Here is a 20,698-nt window from a genome sequence, read left to right on the forward strand (position 1 = left end):
AAAAAGAGTTGAGAGCTGCTTTTTCTGTAGGAAGGCTGCAACTGAAGTTCAGTGTAAGCATATGGCAATGTGGGCAAGAGTTGCTTTATTTATGTGCAGAATGTAGCAGACAATATCACATGAACATTAAAGGATATAACTGTTTACAGCTACAGTGCTGCATAAACCTTTCCATTTGGCTGTATAACAGACACGAGCAGTGGGGTTACACACCTCTCTGAGGTGCATTCGTCTGGACATTTGAGGGAGCCAAATTCCAAGAACTCAGGTGCTAGATCAGAAGGTTCAGCTACCCGAGATCTGGGTGTTTGACAAGGCTGTGAAGTTGAGGGAGAGGGTCTGGTTGGAAACATTTTGTGGGGCCATGACTGGCTGACCTCTCTCTAGGAGCAGTCAAAATAAGGTCTGTCTTGCCATGGTAGGTGCTTGCCTCATCTTCTTGACTACTTACTGGATGAAGGGGAGAGGCGGAAAAGCTTAGGTAAATATTGCGGACCCATTCATCCATAGCATGCTGACCAGGACTGTGGCTTGAGGCACAGTTTTGTCATTTTGCATTTTCAGAAGTGGAGAACAGGCCAATGGATGGGGTACACCACCACTGAAAGTAGTTGTGAAGGACTTGAGTGTGATGTTCTCACTCATGAACTTGTTGATGAATCCTGTCTGCTGAGAAGGTCCACAAAGTTGTTCACCTCTCCCAGCAACTGCTCTGCCAACACAAATGTTGCTGGGTGCCCAGTGCCAAATTTCCTCAGATAGTGCAGAGAGCTGGGGTAGTGGATGCTCCCTGCTGATAGATGTAGTACATGGCTGTCATGTTGTCTTTATTAGAACTGTTTTTTCTTGAAGACGTTTGAGAAACGTTATAAAGGCTAGTATGATGGCTAATGGCTCCTAGTAGTTTAAGTGGCATCCCTAAGGGATGAGAGATCCAGGTGCCTTGGACAATCATCTTGTGGAGTTGAGCAACCCAACACACGAAAGACATGTCGGTTGTGATGGTCATCCACAGAAGAGGGAGTAGAAAGGACCTGCTGTGCAATAGGCTGGTGCTGTTCCACTAAAGCGAAGTGCGTTGAACTACAGTCAGTACCAACAATAGATCATCTCTATGCCTTTCCGCTTTGTAACCTGTAGTATGGCACAAACTCTATGCATGAAGTCATCAGTCCTAACAGTTTCATCACAGTTCAGCCAGTGATGGGACACTGTCTGGAAAGGAGGAAGGAGCCGTCAGAATGTCATCAACCTCTGTTCGTTGGAGTATGCTGTCCCTGTTACCGGAAGCATAGGAAAGGCTGCATCTACTGCAGTTAGAAAAATCTAGCCTATGAAGTAGAGAGACCACTGTTTGGGTGAGTGCTAGACACTGACATTCGTTGCTGTCTTTGATGAGCCAATCGTCTTGTATGGAATTTCTGTGTAGATGCACTGCTACTACTGTTAGGGACTTTGTAAACACCCTTGGAGCAATAGTGACTCTGAAGAGCAACATTTCTAACTGGTAGTATTGTCTACTTACCACAAATTGAAGGAACTGGTGAAACTCTGGGTGGATTCGGTTGTGAAAGTGTGCATGTTTCAGATTCAACACTGACATGAAGACGACATAGCGGAGTAGTGACATGACGTCCAGCAGGGTGATATTGTTAAAGTGTTTGTCTTTCTCCAGCCGATACTAGGCCACTGGCCATTGAAAAGTTTTGTTCTATCCACTCTCTTTTGGAGATGAGGTAGTAATGGGAGTACACCCCTTTTCCACACTGATATGCAGGTACTGGTTCAATGGTGCCCCTCCCGAGGGGCATTTGAACATTTTCTTCTTGAAGGCATATGTGGTCTGAACGGAGTACGTAGTGGCCGGGTGGGATGTTGAGGGATGTGTGGAATTTGAGGTGGTAACCTTCGCACACAATGGAGAGGACCCACTGATCTGAGTTAACGTCCTTCCACTGAGCAAAGAAGAGCCTCAGGCTTCTCCCAAAAGGTGTGATATGATAGAAAGAAGGGATAAGGCATTACTGCTTACCAGCGGAGGTACCCCTTGAGGTGCTACTTATGCTTTTATCTCAGCCATTTTTCCAGTAGAACCCTTGTTGGGAAGTTTTGGCTTGTTGTGGGTCGTGAATGAGCAGTCAGTACTGTTGGTGTGGGGGTCTCTGGCCTGAGCCTACTGGTTTAGACCTACTTCTTGTTTGCTACACCCATAGACTTTGCAATGTTGGTGTCCTCCTTTATTCTGTCGAGAATCTGGTCCATTTGAGGCTAGACAGATGGTCAAAGTCAAACGGGACATTCAAGAGGTTCTGTTGTTCTGCGGGCCTAAACCCCTGACACCTTGAGCCAGGCTTGCCTGCAGAGAAGGATGCTAGTGCTGATCCCTCTAGCAGCAGCATCTGCCACGTCGAAGGAACATCTGATATTAGTTTCTAAGTTTTAACCTCAACAACTAGCTCCTGACCTCGTTTTTGGTGGGCCTCATGGGGGTGGTTCATCCAGTCTTCCTCAGTTTCCTTCCAATGATGAAGGTCGTGCCTAGAGAGGAAACCCACAGAAATGGTAATGCACCAATGGGTGGTTGTTCCAAGCACTGCACATGTTTGGGGAACAGTGCTGGGCTGATGGCCAAGCCCCTGACCTGTTTTGGGGGTGAATTGCCACAATAGGTTGAGGAGTAGTACCTCTACAAAGGCCAGATTACGTTTCTTCAGGATTTGGATAATTGTTGCAAATGGGTGTTTGGCAAGAACTTTGCCAGTGTTGGGATGTTTAACCAGTGTCTGTTTTTTATTGAGTACCACTGACTGTCAAAGCTTCATGCAGTTCAGTAACTTTGGATGGGTGCCTTTTAATGGAGCCACTGCTGCCATTGACCAATCTCTCGAGTCCAAAGCAACCCAGTCAGAAGAACTAAACTTGAAGGCATTTGCTGTTTCCAACATACCTTGGGGCTTTGTTTTTTTAAGTCTACATTCTTTCCCTCTGGGAGGATGTTGTAGCAGAAGCACAGCAGTCTTCATAAGACTTCTTGTCATCTAGAGAGGTACAGATCACAAATAATGTGTTGAGTGGTGCAGAGGAAGTTGATACTGCACCTAGAGCAGAACTGGAAGAGTGTATGCTCCATAACCTTGCTAGAGAAGCATTCTCTGAGAAAATACCAAGAAGACTCGAGGCTTGTGGAGGAGTAAAGCCCTAAGGCATGGTATGCTGAAGACTAACAATTAGCAACAGTCAGGTCTGTGATCTCAGATTCTTCAGCGGATACTCTAGGCAGGGCAATAATGCTGTTTTCATCGCAGGATTCGAAGGGCGAGCAGAACAAGTTGCTTGTGCAGCAACATTCCGAAACATCCAAGCCAGATGGAGGTAGAAAATCTGAATAAGAACTAGTTTTATGGTGTACTGTGGACCAAGGGTAAAGTCACAACAAGTCTTGTGACTCAGACTTTGTCACAGAAAAACAAGTTGCAAACATCTTGGTGGAATAATAAACGGCAGGATTATGCAGAGCACATATATCCATAGCCACACATACTACTCACACAAACATATATATATATATATACATATACATACATATATATATATACACATACATACATATATATATATATACATACATATATACATACATATATATATATACATACATATATATATACATACATATATATATACATACATATATATATACATACATACATATACACACATATACATACATACATATATATATACATACATACATATACATATATACATATATATATACATACATATACATATATACATACATATACACACATATACATACATATATATTTATATACATACATATACACACATATACATACATATGTATTTATATACATACATATATATATATATATATACATATATATATATATATATATATATATATATATATATATATATATATATATATATATATATATATAATAATATGTCACTTACCCAGTGTACATTTCTGTGGCATGTAGTGCTGCCGATTCACATGCTATACATAGCTCTTCAGATATCTAGTGTTGGGCTCCGAGTGTTACAAGTTGTTTTTCTTCGAAGAAGTCTTTTCAGAGTCACAGGATCGAGTGACTCCTCCTCTTGGTTACAGTTCGCATGGGCATCGACTCCATAGAGATTGTTTTTCCGCAAAGGGTAAAGGAAGGAGTGATAGAGTATAAGAATATAAAGAGATGTCCATGCAATTATAAATGTATCTTCATATGTACAAATGATAAACTTAAATGACTACAGGCTTCCGGGGAGGAGGGAGGATGCATGCGAATCTGCAGCACTACATGGCACGAACAGATGTACACTGGGTAAGTGATATTTTCCGTTCGATGGCATGTGTAGCTGCAGATGCACATGCTATGCATAGACTACAAAGCAGTTAGTCCTCCCAAAAAATAGCAGTGGCTAGCCTGTAGGAGTTGAAGTTGTTTGAAATAGTGTTCTTAAGACAGCTTGGCATACAGTGGCCTGTTGCTGTGAGAAAACATCAACACAATAGTGTTTGATAAAGGTATGAGGAGTAGACCATGTGGCAGCTTTGCATACATCAGCCATTGGTATGATTCCTAAAAATGTTATTGACGCACCTTTCTTTCTTGTGGAATGTGCTCTAGGAGTGATCAAAAGTAGTCTTTTTGCCTTGATGTAGCATGTCTCTATGCATCTCACAATCCATCTTGCTAAGCCTTGTTTAGATATAGGATTGCCTTTATGTGGTTGTTGAAAATCAACAAAAAGTTGTTATGTTTTCCTAAAGTCTTTTGTTCTATCTATATAGTACACAATAACTCTTTTGAGATCTAGAGTATGAAGAGCTCTTTCTGCAACTGAGTCTGGCTGTGGAAAGAAGACTGGCAATTCCACTGTTTGGTGGATGTGAAAAAAAAGATACTACTTTTGGTAGAAATTTTGGATTTGTCCTAAGTACGACTAGGTTTGTGTACTTGGAAAAAAGGTTCCTCAATAGTGAAGGCTTGTATTTCACTAACTTTTCCTAATGAAGTAGTAGCTACAAGGAAGGCAACCTTCCGTGTTAAAAATTGAATTTAACAAGAGTGCATGGGTTCAAAAGGTGGGCCCATGAGTCTGGTAAGTACGATATTTAAATTCCAGGAAGGAACAGGTGGTGTCCTAGGTGGAATAATGTGTTTTAATCCTTCCACGAAAGCTTTAATAACAGGGACTCTGAATAGAGAAGTATGTTGAATATTTTGTAAATATGCTGAAATTGAAGTAAGGTGGATTTTGATGGATGAGAAAGCTAAATTTGGCTTTTGTAAATGAAGTAGGTAGCATACAATATCTTGCATAGATGCTGAGAGTGGATCAGTATTTTTAGATTGACAGTAGTAAACAAATATTTTCCATTTGTTAGCATAACATTGTCTGGTAGTAGGTTTACGTGTCTGTTTAAGCACTGCCATACATTCTGAGGGAAGTTTTAGGTAACCAAATCGCTAAATTGAGAGCATTGGGGTTTGGGTGCGTGATTTGACCTTTGTTCTGTGTCAACAAATCTGGTCTGTTTGGAATGAGGTACTACAGACAGGTCTGAGTGTTGTGTACCAGGGTTGGCGTGCCCATGTCGGGGCTATGAGTATCATGGTAAGTGATGTTTGACGTAGTTTGCTGACCAGAAAGGGAAGGAGTGGGACAGGGGAAAAAGCGTAAGTAAATATCCCTGACCAGTTGATCCATAGAGCATTGCCCTTGGATAGAGGGTATGGGTGTCTGGATGTGAAGTTTTGGCATTTAGCATTTTCGCTTTTTGCGAATAGGTCTATTTCTGGTGTTCCCCACTTTTGAAAGTACTTGGGTGTGAATCTCCCATTCGTGAGTTTGTTGGTGATCCGCTGATTGTGTATTCCTGGAATGTATTCTGCTAATAGGTGAATCTGATTGTGAATTGCCCATTTCCATATTGTTTGGGCTAGTAGAGACAGTTAAGATGAATGTGTCCCGTCCTGTTTTTTGAGGTAAATACATGGTCGTCATGTAGTCTTTTTTTTTTTTATCAGAAAATTCTTCTGTTTGAGAAGGGGCTGAAACGCTTTTAGGGCAAGAAACACTGCCAATAACTCTAGGTGGTTTATGTGTAGTTGTTTCTGTTTGGGATCCCATTTCCCTTGAATGGCCTGATTTTTTAGATGAGCTACCCAACCTATCATTGACTGCCCCTTTATTAGATTACTGAGAGTCCACAATTGAAAGGACATGTGCGTATGGCAGTCCATCAACACCGGATCTTGAAGCTGACCATGTCCCACAGACCATTGTTGTGAGAGGCATTTGTTGTAAAGGCCTCATATTTAATATTGCATGTGGAACTACGGCTATGGAAGATGCCATCATCCCTAGAATTTTCATTATAAATCGTACAGTGTATTGTTGATTTGGTTGGATAGGTGGGATGCAATTTTGGAAAGCTTATATCCTTTGAGTATTTGGATATGCTAGGGATTTTTTAGTATCTAGAACAGCACCTAGGTGAGGTTGTACCTGTGCTGGTTAAAGGTGTGATTTCTGATAATGTAGAGTGAACCCTAGTGTATGCAGAGTTTCTATAACATATTGACTGTGTTGTTGGCATAGCATGAAATTGCTTGATTTTATTAGCCAATCGTCTAGATAAGGAAAGACGTGAATGTGTTGTTTTCTTAAGTAGGTTGCTACTACTGCTAGACATTTTGTGAACACTCTTGGAGCTGTTGTTATGCCGAATGGCAAAACTTTGAACTGGTAATGTTTTCCTGCTATGACGAACCTGAGGTATTTTCTGTGAGCTGGATGGATGAGTATATGGAAATACGCATCTTTGAGGTCTAAAGCAGTCATGTAATCTTGCTTTTGTAGTAGTGGAATGACATCCTGCAGAGTGACCATGTGAAAATGTTCTGACAGGATGTATAGACTGAGAGGTCTGAGGTCTAGGATAGGCCTTAGAGTGCCATCTTTTTGTGAATGAGGAAGAATAGTGAGTATACACCTATTCCTTGTTGATGTGGGATCAATTCTATTGCTTGTTTTAGTAGTAGGGATTGTACTTATTATTGTAACAGAAAAGTGTGTGCTGGGGACAATTTGTGGTAACGTGGTGGAATGTTTGGAGGGGTGGAGATTAATTCTAAACAATAGCCATTGCGGATAATTGATAATACCCAATTGTCTGTGGTGATGTTTCGCCAATGAGAGTGGAATTGTTGTAGTCTTCCCCCCACAGGAGGTGTGTGTGGTGGAGGGGTGGGAAAGAAGTCACTGTTTGGATGGTGTAAAGGCTTGCTTTGAGGCTTCGAATTTGCCTCGTTTTCTGAAATATTATCCTCTATAGGACCCTCTAAAGCCCCCTCTTTGATATTGTGTCTGTTGTCCCTGCTTTGACTGAGAGGTAGAGGGTTCAGAGGATTGTGGCTTAAATCCTTCTCTGAATTGGGGCCTGCAAAAGAAGCCTCTATATGATGTTGTATATAATGCTCCCATTGCCTTTGCAGTATCTGAGTCCTTTCTCAGTTTCTCTACAGTGGTATCCACCTCAGGCCCAGATAAGTGTTTTTTTTTTTTATTTTATTTTTTTATCAAAAGGCATGTTAAGTACTGCCTGTTGAATTTCTGGTTTAAATCCAGAAGAGCGTAACCATGCATGCCTTAGTATTGTAAGGCTGTATTTACACTCCTTGCGGCTGTATCAGCAGCATCAAGGGCAGACCTTATCTGATTATTACTTATAGCCTGTCCTTCCTCTACAACCTGTTGTGCTCTCTTTTGATGCTCTTTTGGGAGGTGCTGTATGAATTCTTGCATCTCATTCCAGCGGGCCCTATTGTATCTGGCAAGGAGTGCTTGCAAATTTGCAATTCGCCATTGATTTGTTGCCTGCGTTGCTACTCTCTGGCCCGCAGCATCACATGTCCTACTCTCCTTATCAGGTGGAGGAGCATCTCCTGATGATTGGCTGTTAGCTCTGTTAATAGCCGCACCCACCACTACCAAGTCTGGAGGAACTTGATGTGGGATGTAGTCTGGGCCTTTAGTAGCAGGTTTGTATTTTTTGTCAATCCTATGAGTAATTACTCTAGCTTTGACGGGCTCACTAAAAATTTGGTCAGCATGTTTGACCTTTCCAGGCAACATTGGGAGGCACTGGTATCTAGAATGAGTGGAAGACAGAGTGTTGAATCAAAAACCTTCTTCTAGGAGTTCAGAGTGCATAAGCACCCCATGGCAAGCAGCTACCCTAGAAACTATCTGAGTGTAGGCAGTAGTGTCCTCTGGTGGAGAAGGCTTAGAGGGGTCTAGATCCGGATCATTGTCGGGAATGGGATCTGGGTCATGCAGATCCCAAGGATCCACTGTATCCCCATGCGAGCATAGTGAGTGTGTTGGAGAAGGCAATGGTGGTGGACTATTGTGTGGAGGTGAAAACAAAGCTGTGGAGAGTGAGGAGGAGAAGTAGGGAGAGGTGCTGGCTTCTCCTTTTGAAACTTTGCTGGTGGTTGAGCAGAGTCGAATTCCTCTTGAAAAGCCAGCTTCCTTTTAGTCTTTAAAGAAGGTGCAGTCAAAATTCTGCCAGTCTCTTTATGTATATGGATTCTAGATTGTCTTTCATCCATAATGTCCAATATTGACTGAATCTCATTGTCCTCATGATCAGGATTGTAAGATTCTTGCATTGGCTTCGAGATTTGTTTAAGTTTATTCAAAAGTCCTTGTTCCTCGGTGTATGAGGCTTTTTTCGGTTCCGAAGTCTGAATTGTTTTTGGTCCCGAAAATGAAGTCGTCAGTTTCGGCTCCGAAGCAGGGCGTTGAATCTTCGACTCTGAGGAGTGAGGATGCTTACTTGAGTCCGAGGTGAAACTTCTGACCGACTTGCTAAACTCCAAAGTAGATGGAGGAGTTTACTTTTTCGTCGCCGAACCCGAGGGTCGGTTGCCTACAGTCTTTTTTCGTGCCAACCAATGGGCTTCCAGCAGTGGTGTACCCAAGGCCTTCTGTAGTTTTTTATGTATGGGAGTAGGGGCAGACGTACTCATATGCTGGCGAGCTGTGATGGGTCCATCTTCTGCAGATTCCTGCTCAGAATATGTATCTCGAATGGAGACTGCTGTGTGCGCCTGCTCTTCTTCCATGACGTCAAGATGTTCTGTGCTTTTCGACGCCATTTCCAATCTTCGGGCTCTACGATCTCTTAAAGTCGTCTTCGATTGAAACGATCGACAGGCCTCGTAATCTTCTTCTTGATGGTCAGGAGAAAGGCACAAATTACAAACCAGAAGTTGGTCTGTATATGGGTACTTTGTGTGGCACCAGGGGCAGAATCTAAATGGAGTCCGATCCATCAGGTTTCCACGCGGTAGGCCCGAATTGTCTTGAGTCGGGCGCACGTGCCCCAAAGGGCAGAATTTAGGTTCCAACTGTACTACCGGTTCGATGCTAGATGGAAACGCGAACGGAACAATATCGACGATTAAATAGGTTTTCTAAGGTTTTCCAATTCAAAATCTCGGAGAGAGAGGAAACCCGTCCGAACCAGACAGCTGAAAGAAAACAATCTAACAATGGAGTCAATGCCCATGCGCACTGTAACTGAGAGGAGGAGTCAGTCGACCCTGTGACCCCCGAAAATACTTCTTTGGAGAAAAACAACTTGTAACACTCCGAGCCCAACACTAGATGTCAGAAGAGCTATGCATAGCATGTGTATCTGCAGCTACACATGCCATCGGACATATATATATGTATATAAATGGAGTGCTTTAAAATGACAAATGTGGGTTACAGAAGTACAGCTGGAACTTTTTCAAATGGGTGAGGTACACATTTCTTTAGCCAGGGGTGGAGCAGCTGGTGTATATACAAAATAGACCAGGAACTGGCCAGGGGCTCAGGAGAGATGAGGGTGAGGTCAAGAATAGGGGAGTTTGATCGATGGAGAGGAGAAGGCAGTCGGAGTAAATGAGTTCTCCTCTTAGATGGTGGGATACATTTTTTTCAAAGGATAATGGCAAATGATAAAAGGCCTGTCATTCTTGTCTTTATTTTAGCAATCTCACTTGACACCAGATTTGTGCTGAAGCTGACGTGTGGCCATATAAAGACAGTCTTTTGCAAAGTAATCTGATTTGTTGGTGTGGATGGCTGTCTTTATTGCACAGGAGGTCTATAATTTCATACATCCTACTATCAGGAACCACTGAAGTCCCATAAGAGGAGGATTGATGTGGTTGTACTTGCGCTCATGAGAGGTTTTGATCTGGCAACCCAAAAGGATGGTGTAATGCATGGGGGGGGGGAAGCAACCTGAACTGATGGCCAACAGGCGCTTGTCCCCATTAACGTGGAAGGGGACAAGAGCTTGCACCCCGGAGCAGAAGTGGTGGGCTGGGAACAGGAGTTTTAGCCATTGTAGTCGATGAAAAGAAGAAACCCTATATTCTGAGGGGGGGTCTTTAGTGTCTGACAAATACAGACAACGACACACAAAAACCAAGCCATTAAAGGAACATAACTCCATTTAGAATGGCTATTTATAGGTGCATGCTGTCAGCCCCAAGCAGGTGTTCACAAATAAATTTGCCTATGAACAGTAAACAAAATCTCTAAGCAGATGCAGGATCCTTCTTCAAGATATCCGAAGCCTGCAAATCAAACATTAAGACTGTGCTGGAAACGTTGCTGTAAAACAGAACCTTTTTCATGTTTGTAAAGTCTAATGCTTCAGCATTTACAAATTGGTTAAACTCATATGAAGTCTAGTCGCAAACAGAGGCTCTCTGATGACCTGTCCTCCATTTCACAAGTGTTGGAGTGGAAAAGGTCAACAAACAGGATTCAAGTATGAAAGAAAAAAATAGCATGCAGAGTTTTACTGGTGACATGGAGTCTAAAGAAAGCAACAGTGTGTGTGTATAGCCCCTCACTCTCAAAATCTAGGTTGCCAAACCAATTGCAATGTTAACTTCTAAATGCAACATATTTCAAACATTCAACACTTCATTTATATGAACTTTAGTCACTAGTACTTTGAATTCTGCACATCATAGAAAAGAATCATGGTGCTTATTCAGGATAGAAAGGATAATAGTTTCTTTTTACTTACCAACAGTGACTGCAGCAACAACTGGAGACACTATCACGGACAATGTAACACCACCTGCAATGGCCAAGTTGCGCTTATGCTTTGAAACGTCTTTGCCTTCATATCGATTATGAATCTTAAATATTGAAGTAGTTGGGAAAAAAGTAGAAAGGATGTATACACATCAGTCTTTAAGCAAAATTCAATCAAGTTCCATGTACCTTAAATTTATAACTGAATAGTTAAAAATATATAGAATTTAATACCAGTTGAAAAGTGACAAAATACATTTTTATTTAAAAACTAATTTTATTAGGAGTTCCATCAGGAGTGGTATAAGTAGTGAAAACTGTGATATAGTGAAAGAACAGTCTGACATGTTTCAAAGACTACACACATGTTCATTCATTCTCCACATTAGGATGTAGGAAACTCCCTAGCACAATAGCATTCATGTACACAGTATATACATATCCCCTCCCACCGCCCAATCGCTCCCCTGTCTGGGGCCTAACCACAACATTTGTAAATATTTTTCTGACAAGGAGCACCCTATGAATTTGTGTAGCCATTTTTTAAACTTTTTTTGTGCGGGTGAGATCGTCTTTTCATAGCTAACTAAACAAAGGGATTGCTACTAACAAGCTCTCCGGCACTAGGGACAGTAGCAGCCACCTCTCTCACAAACATGACTGCAGCATGATTTACAGTGACACTGTACGCAAGAGACTTTTCCAAACACTGAAGCACAGGGAAGTGCAAACCAAGCTTTCCGAAATACTCTTTAAACCTCACAAGATCTTAAAGCTAATTCTTAAGAGTGAACAAATGGAGAAATTCCAGACGTACTAAAAGGTGGATGAAAACTGCAGCAGAATCAGTTACATGAAATTGTAACACAGGTTATTCTCTTGCAACTTAACTTCTATCAGAATACACAAGGTCCCTTTCTTATAACCATAAAGTTACAAGCACAGGTAAAGCCAACTTGTTTGGGTCTAATGCGCTAACACTTGAAACAACACAGGCTGCATAAGTATGCATTTGTGCATGCTTAAGTAACGAGGAGCTGGAAGAGGGAGGAAGATATGAAACAGTGGCTCGTACATCTCAATGTACTCCAGAAAGAAGGATACACCCAAACTGCTTATAGCACTAGCTAAGGGTAAAATATTACTGTGGGCTGTACCAAGATTTGATTGACAAAATATAATCACTATGGCAGAAAGGGGTCAATGGATGAAAGGGGGAGGCAGGAGTTCCCTGTATGTGTATTAAAAACAGATATACTTAGATAGCTGAGCTGACAAACCCAGATCTAGAAAATTATCATTGTATCTCACCTAATTTGTATTCACTCTGCTAGAGCATCAGAGGCAGGCTAATACTGTCAAGTATGCTAGTATTTAAGTCATAGTACTGAAAATGGAAAAAAGTGAAGACGTTCAATGACCGTAGCATAAGAGAAGATTACTTGCCTGTAAGCCTTGAGGTACATCAGGTTAAACTCTTGAATCTTCCTTGCACTCCTATTGAGGCATGGGATTTCAGTTACCCTGATGTTTTCCAGCTAACATTTCCTAGTGTGGCCCTGAAATCGCTGCAAAGTGAAGTCAAATGAGGCAGGTTGAACTCCTAACCTGCTTGCGCTATATGCCTTGTGGATCCTCAGTAGTAGATATCTGTACAGGCACAGGTAGGCTGCCAAGATTTTCAAACTACTTTATACTACGCTCGACGCATGAGATAAGAAGAAACAAAGATGAGCCTTAGCAGAAAAGATCATTTAAGAGGAATCTGACAATAGCTGCTTATAGTCCTCAAACTAATATTGATGTTAATCATGGACGAAAGATTGGAAAATGCCACAAATATATGGTAAATTAAGATTTGTACAGAAGAAGACCACTCACCACAATATGTTGGGTTATTTCTTTTGGGAAAATTGTTTTAGGCCTCTGTGGAAAAGGGGTAGCGGGAGAGAGAGAGAGAGCTATACAGAGCAGAAAATAACATATCTTATAAATTAGAGACTTAGTAAAATGCTTAAGTGAATGGCCATATTATTAATTAACTGGAGTCATTTGACAATTTCCTTAGTCAAATAAATTAGTGGGTGAGTATAAACAGTGGGTTCGTGAAGTTATTAATTAAGCCTAGAGAAAGAACTACATGGGGTGACGGTGGATGTTTAGAGGTTAAACGTTTTCAGGAGGAAAATGTGGCAATACACACTAAATATGTAGGAAAGAAGTGTAAGCTCCCCATAAAAACATTCTGAATTGAATAAAAACTTACAATATATAGCCCACCGAACAATCGGATGTAAGCTAATCAAACAAAAGATGTGAATGCCTTCGGGAAATTTCCAAACAAAGGCCTACGTAAATCTTGGAACAGCAACTTCTCCAAACATTGCTTTTGGAAGTTGGAAACTACCTGGGGGAAAGGTAGAGGCTTTGTCTCAGTGCAGGCTCTAGTAATTGAAAAGTTCACTAGACTGGTCAGTGACATTCATGAGGAGTCAAGTCATTCTAGGTATCAAGTCATTTAAATTAAGGAGTGCCCTGAAGCTCACAACTGGGGTTATAAAACATAATATAGTTGGGTAAAGTAGATTTTTATTGAATGCTTCCAAGGAACTCATGAGGTTGGATACTATTTCACTACAATATATAGTAGGGTAACAGGCCAAATATACAGGCCAATATATAGTAGAGTAACAGGCCAAATTTATAAAAAATAAAAAAGACCAATAGGAGTCACAGACCTAGGTGCTGTGTTTGACAGCCAAAGACCACAAGTAGATGCTTTGATGGTCCACCAACAATATCTTCTAATGGCCTCTCTGATATGCTTTAAGCCTCATCAAGTAGTAAAAGACCTTTGACCTGGTCACTGTGGAAAGCTGAGGGATTGTTTCACTGAAGCGCCTAGAAGATCACAGACAGAGAAAAATAGGAAATGGGAAAAGCTAGGTGTTCAGTGCCTTAAATGTCCAAACGCCATCACATGAAGCAGCATTTCACCATCTGTTTACATTGGGGAGCCTGGTTTATCGGGGAGCTATTGTTTGCGGGGGTGGGGGCGGGGGGACAGCCTGATCCAGTTGGTCGCCTGGATGATAACCATAAGGTGAGTAACATGGGTGAAGATGTATCCATCAGAAACTCAGCACATTCAAACATTTGAAATTATCATTGCTTCTGTGACAATGTCTTCTCCTTAAGAGGCTATTTGATTGCAGATATTATGCAAGCTCTGTGTTCGCCTTGGAATCTGGAGATACATGCATCTCAATGTTAAGGGAGTCTTGCTGGCTGCTTTGTACTTGCATTCCACTCTGGGTTATTGTTGTCTTTGTTGAAGCAGAAGCAGTTTTGCTGCTTCAAGAATTCTGTCGATTCACATCCGACCCTCCTAGAATTTAGGTGCTTTATCACACACAAGGTGCCAAACGATAGGATACTAGACAAACAGGAAGCCCAAGTACAGATCAGTCACCTAGGAGGGAAAAATCTCAACATGGTGATCACATTCAGGAGTTTCAGGGCTGTACATCTGTCATCACAAGAGGATGAACATGACAGCAAATGGTGGTAGGGATGCCCAGAAAGATAAAAAAGGGATTAGAGAAAAGAATTTCAGAACATACCAGTAAATTACAAAGTCACGGGCAGCACAGCATATGAAACTTTTTCATTTTGCAACTTGAATCTTTTCTTGATTTACAAGCTGTGCATCTATTTTGTAGCATTTCTCCCTTGGGAGGTGGGCTGAAAACAGGGAGTATAGCACTTTGTACCTCCTGAGCGTCTCTTTTGGTGTGAATGTCCTCACAACAATGTTTGGTGAAACTGCCATGCAAGTAATTAATTTAAAGGTTTGCCAAGAATGAAATGCTTCTCATTTTTGACTTGTAGACTAAGCTTTAGTTTCTCTTTGAATGCAATAAGTACATTATACACAACTATAATATCGGGGGGAGGGCCTAGAAGGATAGGCGTAGACTCCCTTCTCTGTCGAATCTGTATCCTAGTCTTGCCAGACTTCTTAAGTTTGTCTCAAGGTCGTGGAAAAGACCCTGCTTGCACTGTTGTTCTTAGATGCAGAAGAGTTCTTGCTCTTCTTCTTGGGGCTCAGGTTTGGTCAGTGTTTCAAGGTCAACTTGCTCCTCTACTTGTCCTCAGGATCTTTTGTTTGGCTTCGAGGGTAAGCTGCTTCTTTCTCTTCGCAGTATAGGCTTCACCTACAGACTATTTTCCCTCCTTATATAGCTTTGTGGCATTGAACTGGTGTCTACTGGGTTGTGTCCGGCGGTGTCCTACTGACAAGACCCCTGGGGCTCTTTGTGCTTCGATGCCCTTTCGTGGTTGAGGTTTTTGCATCGCAGGGGTTTTAGGTTTGAGACCAAAGTCTTTATTGGCATCTGTGTCTGCTGATTTTTCAGTTGCTTACTTATTGTTCCGTTGACGCATTCCTTTAATTCCGCTTTGACGGTTCTGGAGCTCTGACCTTAGCTTCCTGACACAATGGTGGAAAAAATTATCTAAAAAATGGTAACCATGCTCAGGGGCTTCAAGGACATTGCCTAACTTCACAGGCGGATGGAGAGGACACCAAATGGTGGCTAACAATGCCAGAGGAGGAGTGAAAAGGGACTTGAGAAAAACTATTTCAAAACCCACAGTAGGCAGAATAGTGCACAGCTTGCAAATCCAGAAAAGGTTCACACTGCAAAAGCTGGTTTTCCTACATTTGAAATGTCATGGTGATGCCCTGGTGCTTTGCAGCCATTTTTATCACTCCATAATACCCTTAACGTACGCCAGAGGGGATGCACTACTGGGATACTGTTCCAAGACATTCTCGTTTGAGGAGTCAAATATGTACTTATTCGTGTGTCCTCTGTGACCTTCTCACACGGCTGGCCCTAGTCCTCCTCTTCATCTATGTCTGTGTGATGGTGTGACAAAGATAGTTTTGACATCTTGAGGACTAGGTGACTGATAAATGAAAAGCTGACACTATTTGGCTGAGCGGATTTGGTAAGCACTGTAATTTAACAGTGGCACGAATCTGGTGAAGGAACTTTTTCAAAAGATATTTTGCACTTAATACCAGTTGTCTCAATGTGATACATTATTTGATAATGGAGTAGTTGATTTGGAGGTGTCTGTGGGCCTAAACATATCCTTCTTGTATTTTGACATTATAGGGCCTGCTTCTGGGCCAATAAGAATATCTTTGTTTTAAGTTTATTTGATATTAGTGTTTCCTAAATGGGTTCCTCGAATTGTCTTTGGGATCAAGGGTGTTTGCGAAGTTGAGCATCAGATGGTAACCAACAGAAGTGAATATCTGCCTGCCAATCACCCAAAAACCCTCTACACCTAAATAATTCAGTGTCCTGTATTTCTACGAGGAAGTAAACTACTTTAAGTAAGTTATTTCTCCTAAGAAATCCAAGGCATTGAATTATTTAGGTGTAGAGGGTTTTTGGTTGATTAAGTGGTGGATACTGACTTGTATTGGTTAGTGTCATGGGAGAATGTATCAGTCTTCCATCGCAGTCATTAGAAGGTCTCTCCTCCCTCCCAGGGGGTCTCACCTATCTTTTAAGGGGCCTCACCCTTTGTGTTATTTGAGCTTTAGATGGTATCAAAGCAGGCTCTGAAATGGTAGAACCTCCCATGGTGATATTCTGCAACCAGTCATCCTTCGGCATGGAAGGTATTTCTTGAAACTGAACCTCATGCTTTGCTCAAAGGTGGGTTTTCAAGTCTGCTCAGGGGACTGAAGTGGAGACTTAGAATGAGTCTGTTTGGACACTGCACAAAGTACCATGTGTTTCAAGCAACCCTCGAGTGGATGCAGTGCTCATTTTGTTAATCTAAGGTGCAGCATCTGCACATGTCTGCAGTCTTCTTTCCTCTTGTATCTTATTTGGCTTATTAGCGTCTTGGACAAACTTTAAAAATAAATTCACAGTGTGAGAGAGGATGAAGAGAAGTAGAGGGCAGGGCAAGTCACTGTAAAAGCAGCCATATGGTGGTAAGGAAAGAAAAAGAGGGAGGTGAGGTTTTAGACACTCAGCACTCACTCCTACTCACTCCCTGCAAAACACAAGTAGCCTCCTGCACTCAATGGAATGGAATGGAATGCACTTATACAGAGCCTTCATACACAAGCGGGAAACTGTAACCCTGCATAGGTGACCTTGTGAGTTGCTTCTTCCAGGCTTTGAAATCTAGAAGGTCTGAAAGAGCCCTTGTCGGAATAAATGTCCTCAGGTACCTAAAAAGCTATTTTGATTTGATCATAGGATGCCATAGTGATGTATTAAGCCCACCTACAATCAAGTCAGTTACAAACAGTAAATTTACACCACGAATACGGAGAAGACAACCGCTTTCTGGCATTGGACTTGTAATCGGACTCAAGAAGACTGATTACAAACCCAATGCCAATCAGAGTGTGCCCACTACATGTGACATCAAGGACAGAACTGAAATGGTGTATTTTCTCCCCCCAAACACCAGGGAGTAATTCTTGAGTGACCTAAAAGTTGAGTATATAGTATCCAAGAACCTTTAATGTGTTAAACCAATGTCTTCTCACCGGTGATTCATAGTAGAGGTCATCAAAGTTGTTTAGTACGGTCTATTGTTGTTTGAGGCACTTACTGTTGTTTTTGCAATGGCGATTCAGTTCCTAAGACTAAGAACACAACTTTATCTCCAAATTGAATGGCTTATGACAAAAAAAAATCTAAGGTGGAGTCTGTGAGCTGATGTATTGCTAGTTTTCATTATGTGTTCACGTCACCATCCATACCAACTGTTTGTGGACTGAGTTTAGAAAGGGCCTCATGACAGTAAGTTCACATGAGAGAAAAAGAGAACTATTTGCTTGTAGCTCCCTTCTCTTCCAAGAAAAACGACTCCTAGTTTCTGCAACAACCAAGTTATAGTTCATGGATGAAAAAAGAACAAGTTCCTTTCCATCAGTGCTGTTCTTTCCGAATGATGTCATTATTGCCATAGATTACATACGTGAACCACTTTCCAGGTGCTAGACAGGATCTAGAAACATTTCTTTACAGCACATACCGTCAAAGGAGTCAATGGAAACTGCATGGCATCTGTTTGACAACAGAGTTCACCTAAGACAGCCCACTCAGATACTACACCGACTTGTTCCCCACTAGATGAGCTGATTACAGCCCAATTTGCTTGTCTAGGAGCCTCCAAGAAAGGGCAACACACACTGCCCTCCTCTGCTTCTGGATGAGTCATATGGCTGTTAAAATCTTCTGCTCTATACTCTAAACCATAGGTAGAAATGCTCTCAGCTAATTCTAGAATATTTATATAACGTCTTTTCCTGATCTGATTACAGAGCATTGTCAGATTCTGCAATTCTGCACCTTATCCTTCCGGAGAAGACACACCGAACTAGCTTCAAAGAAGAAATTCCTTGGGACCACCTTAACTCCATCTAATAAGTTGTTTCAAGTGAGTCCTGAAAAGCTATGTGTGTCTTGCCCTGCCAAGGCTATAGGCTCTCAGTGGGTCTTCCCTCTATTTGATGACTCTCCCAATTAACAGGACTTCTGCTGACCAACGGTGCCATTCGCCCTCCTTTTCTCAAGATCCATTTCCCCCCCCAAGATTCCTTTGCTCACCCTTCTACTGTTCGTAACCTGGGTGAAATTTATAAAAAACATTAGACCATGCCCCAGCGAGAATTACTGCCTCTCCTATGGATCTTAGAGCCTTTTTAATAATCATTGCCACTTATTTGCATAGCAATGTCTAGTGGTAGGTTTCCTAGCTTGTTTTATGACTTCCATACATTCCTGTGTGAGGTCTAAGTGTCCGAACTCTAGGACTTCAGGAGCCAAATTGCTAGATTCAGCGATGCTGGATTTGGGTGTCTGATCTGTTTGTGTTGAGTTAACAGATCTGGTCTGTTTGGTAGTTTGACATGAGGCACTACTGAGAGGTCTAGTAGCGTTGTGTACCAAGGTTGTCTTACCCAAGTTGGCGCTATTAGTATGAGTCTGAGTTTGTTTTGACTCAACTTGTTTATCACATATGGAAGGAGTGGGAGAGGGGGAAAAGCTTATGTAAATATCCCTGACCAACTCATCCATAACGCATTGCCCTGATACTGATCTTGTGGGTACCTGGATGCGAAGTTTCGGCATTTTGCGTTTTCCTTTGTTGCAAATAGATCTATTTGTGGTGTTCCCTAACTTTGGAAGTAAGTGTTCAGTATTTGGGGGTGAATCTCCCATTCGTGGATCTGTTGGTGATCCTGAGAGAGATTGTCTGCTAACTGATTCTGAATCCCTGGAATAAATTGTGCTATTAGGCGAATGTGGTTGTGAATCGCCCAATGCCATATTCTCTGTGCCAGTAGACACAACTGTGTTGAGTGTGTCCCTCCCTGTTTGTTTAGGTAATAAATCGTTGTCATGTTGTCTGTTTTGACAAGAATGTGTTTGTGGCCTATTATGGGTTGAAATGCCTTTAGCGCTAGAAATACTGCCAGTAGTTCTAAGTGATTTATGTGAAACTGTTTTTGCTGAGTGTCCCATTGTCCCTGGATGCTGTGTTGATTGAGGTGTGCTCCCCACCCTATCATGGAGGCATCTGTCGTTATTACATATTGTGGCACTGGGTCTTGGAAAGGCCACCCTTGGTTTAAATTTATATTGTTCCACCATTGAAGCGAGGAGTATGTTTGGAGGTCTATCAACACTAGATCTAGAAGTTGACCATGTGCCTGTGACCATTGTGATGCTAGGCACTGTTGTAAGGGCCGCATGTGTAACCTTGCGTTTGGGACAATGGCTATGCATGAGGACATCATGCCTAGGAGTTTCATCACCATTTTGACTTGTATTCTTTGTTTTGGATTCATGGCCTTTATTACATTGTGAAATGCCTGTACTCTTTGTGAGCTTGGAGTGGCAATCCCTTTTGCTGTGTTGATTGTCGCCCCTAAGTATTGCTGTGTTTGACACGGCTGAAGGTGTGACTTTGTGTAGTTGATTGAGAAACCTAGTTTGTGGAGGGTTTCTATGACATACTTTGTGTGTTGTGAACACCGTTCTTGCGTGTTGGTTTTGATTAACCAATAGTCTAGGTATGGGAACACATGTATTTGCTGCCTTCTGATATGTGCAGCTACGACTGCCAGGCATTTTGTAAAAACTCTTGGCACAGTTGTTATTCCGAATGGCAACACCTTGAATTGGTAATGTACCCCTTGGAATACAAACCTTAAGTACTTTCTGTGCGAAGGATGTATTGGTATATGGAAATATGCATCCTTTAGGTCTAGTGTTGTCATGTAGTATTGTAGTTTGAGCAGTGGGATTACGTCCTGTAATGTCACCATGTGAAAGTGATCTGATTTGATGTAGGTATTTAATGTTCCGAGATTTAATATAGGTCTTAGAGTCTTGTCCTTTTTGGGTATGAGAAAGTACAGAGAGTAAACTCCTGTTCCTTTCTGTTGAATTGGTACTAATTCTATTGCTCCTTTTTGTAGCAACGCTTGGACCTCTAGTCC

General features: G+C 41.8%; 1 protein-coding gene across 2 annotated transcripts in view; it reads right to left on the bottom strand.

Annotated features, from left to right (window-relative positions):
- RNF19A (ring finger protein 19A, RBR E3 ubiquitin protein ligase) overlaps positions 1–20,698 on the bottom strand; it is a 482,643-nt gene that overhangs the window by 183,303 nt on the left and 278,642 nt on the right. For both annotated transcript variants that reach the window (XM_069220555.1, XM_069220556.1), the window contains one exon: positions 11,135–11,249. In XM_069220555.1, the coding sequence (XP_069076656.1) occupies positions 11,135–11,249 (115 nt within the window). The remainder of the gene's footprint in view (positions 1–11,134; positions 11,250–20,698) is intronic.

Source organism: Pleurodeles waltl, chromosome 2_2 (genome assembly GCF_031143425.1).
Source record: "Pleurodeles waltl isolate 20211129_DDA chromosome 2_2, aPleWal1.hap1.20221129, whole genome shotgun sequence".
Taxonomy (NCBI): Eukaryota; Metazoa; Chordata; class Amphibia; order Caudata; family Salamandridae; genus Pleurodeles; species Pleurodeles waltl.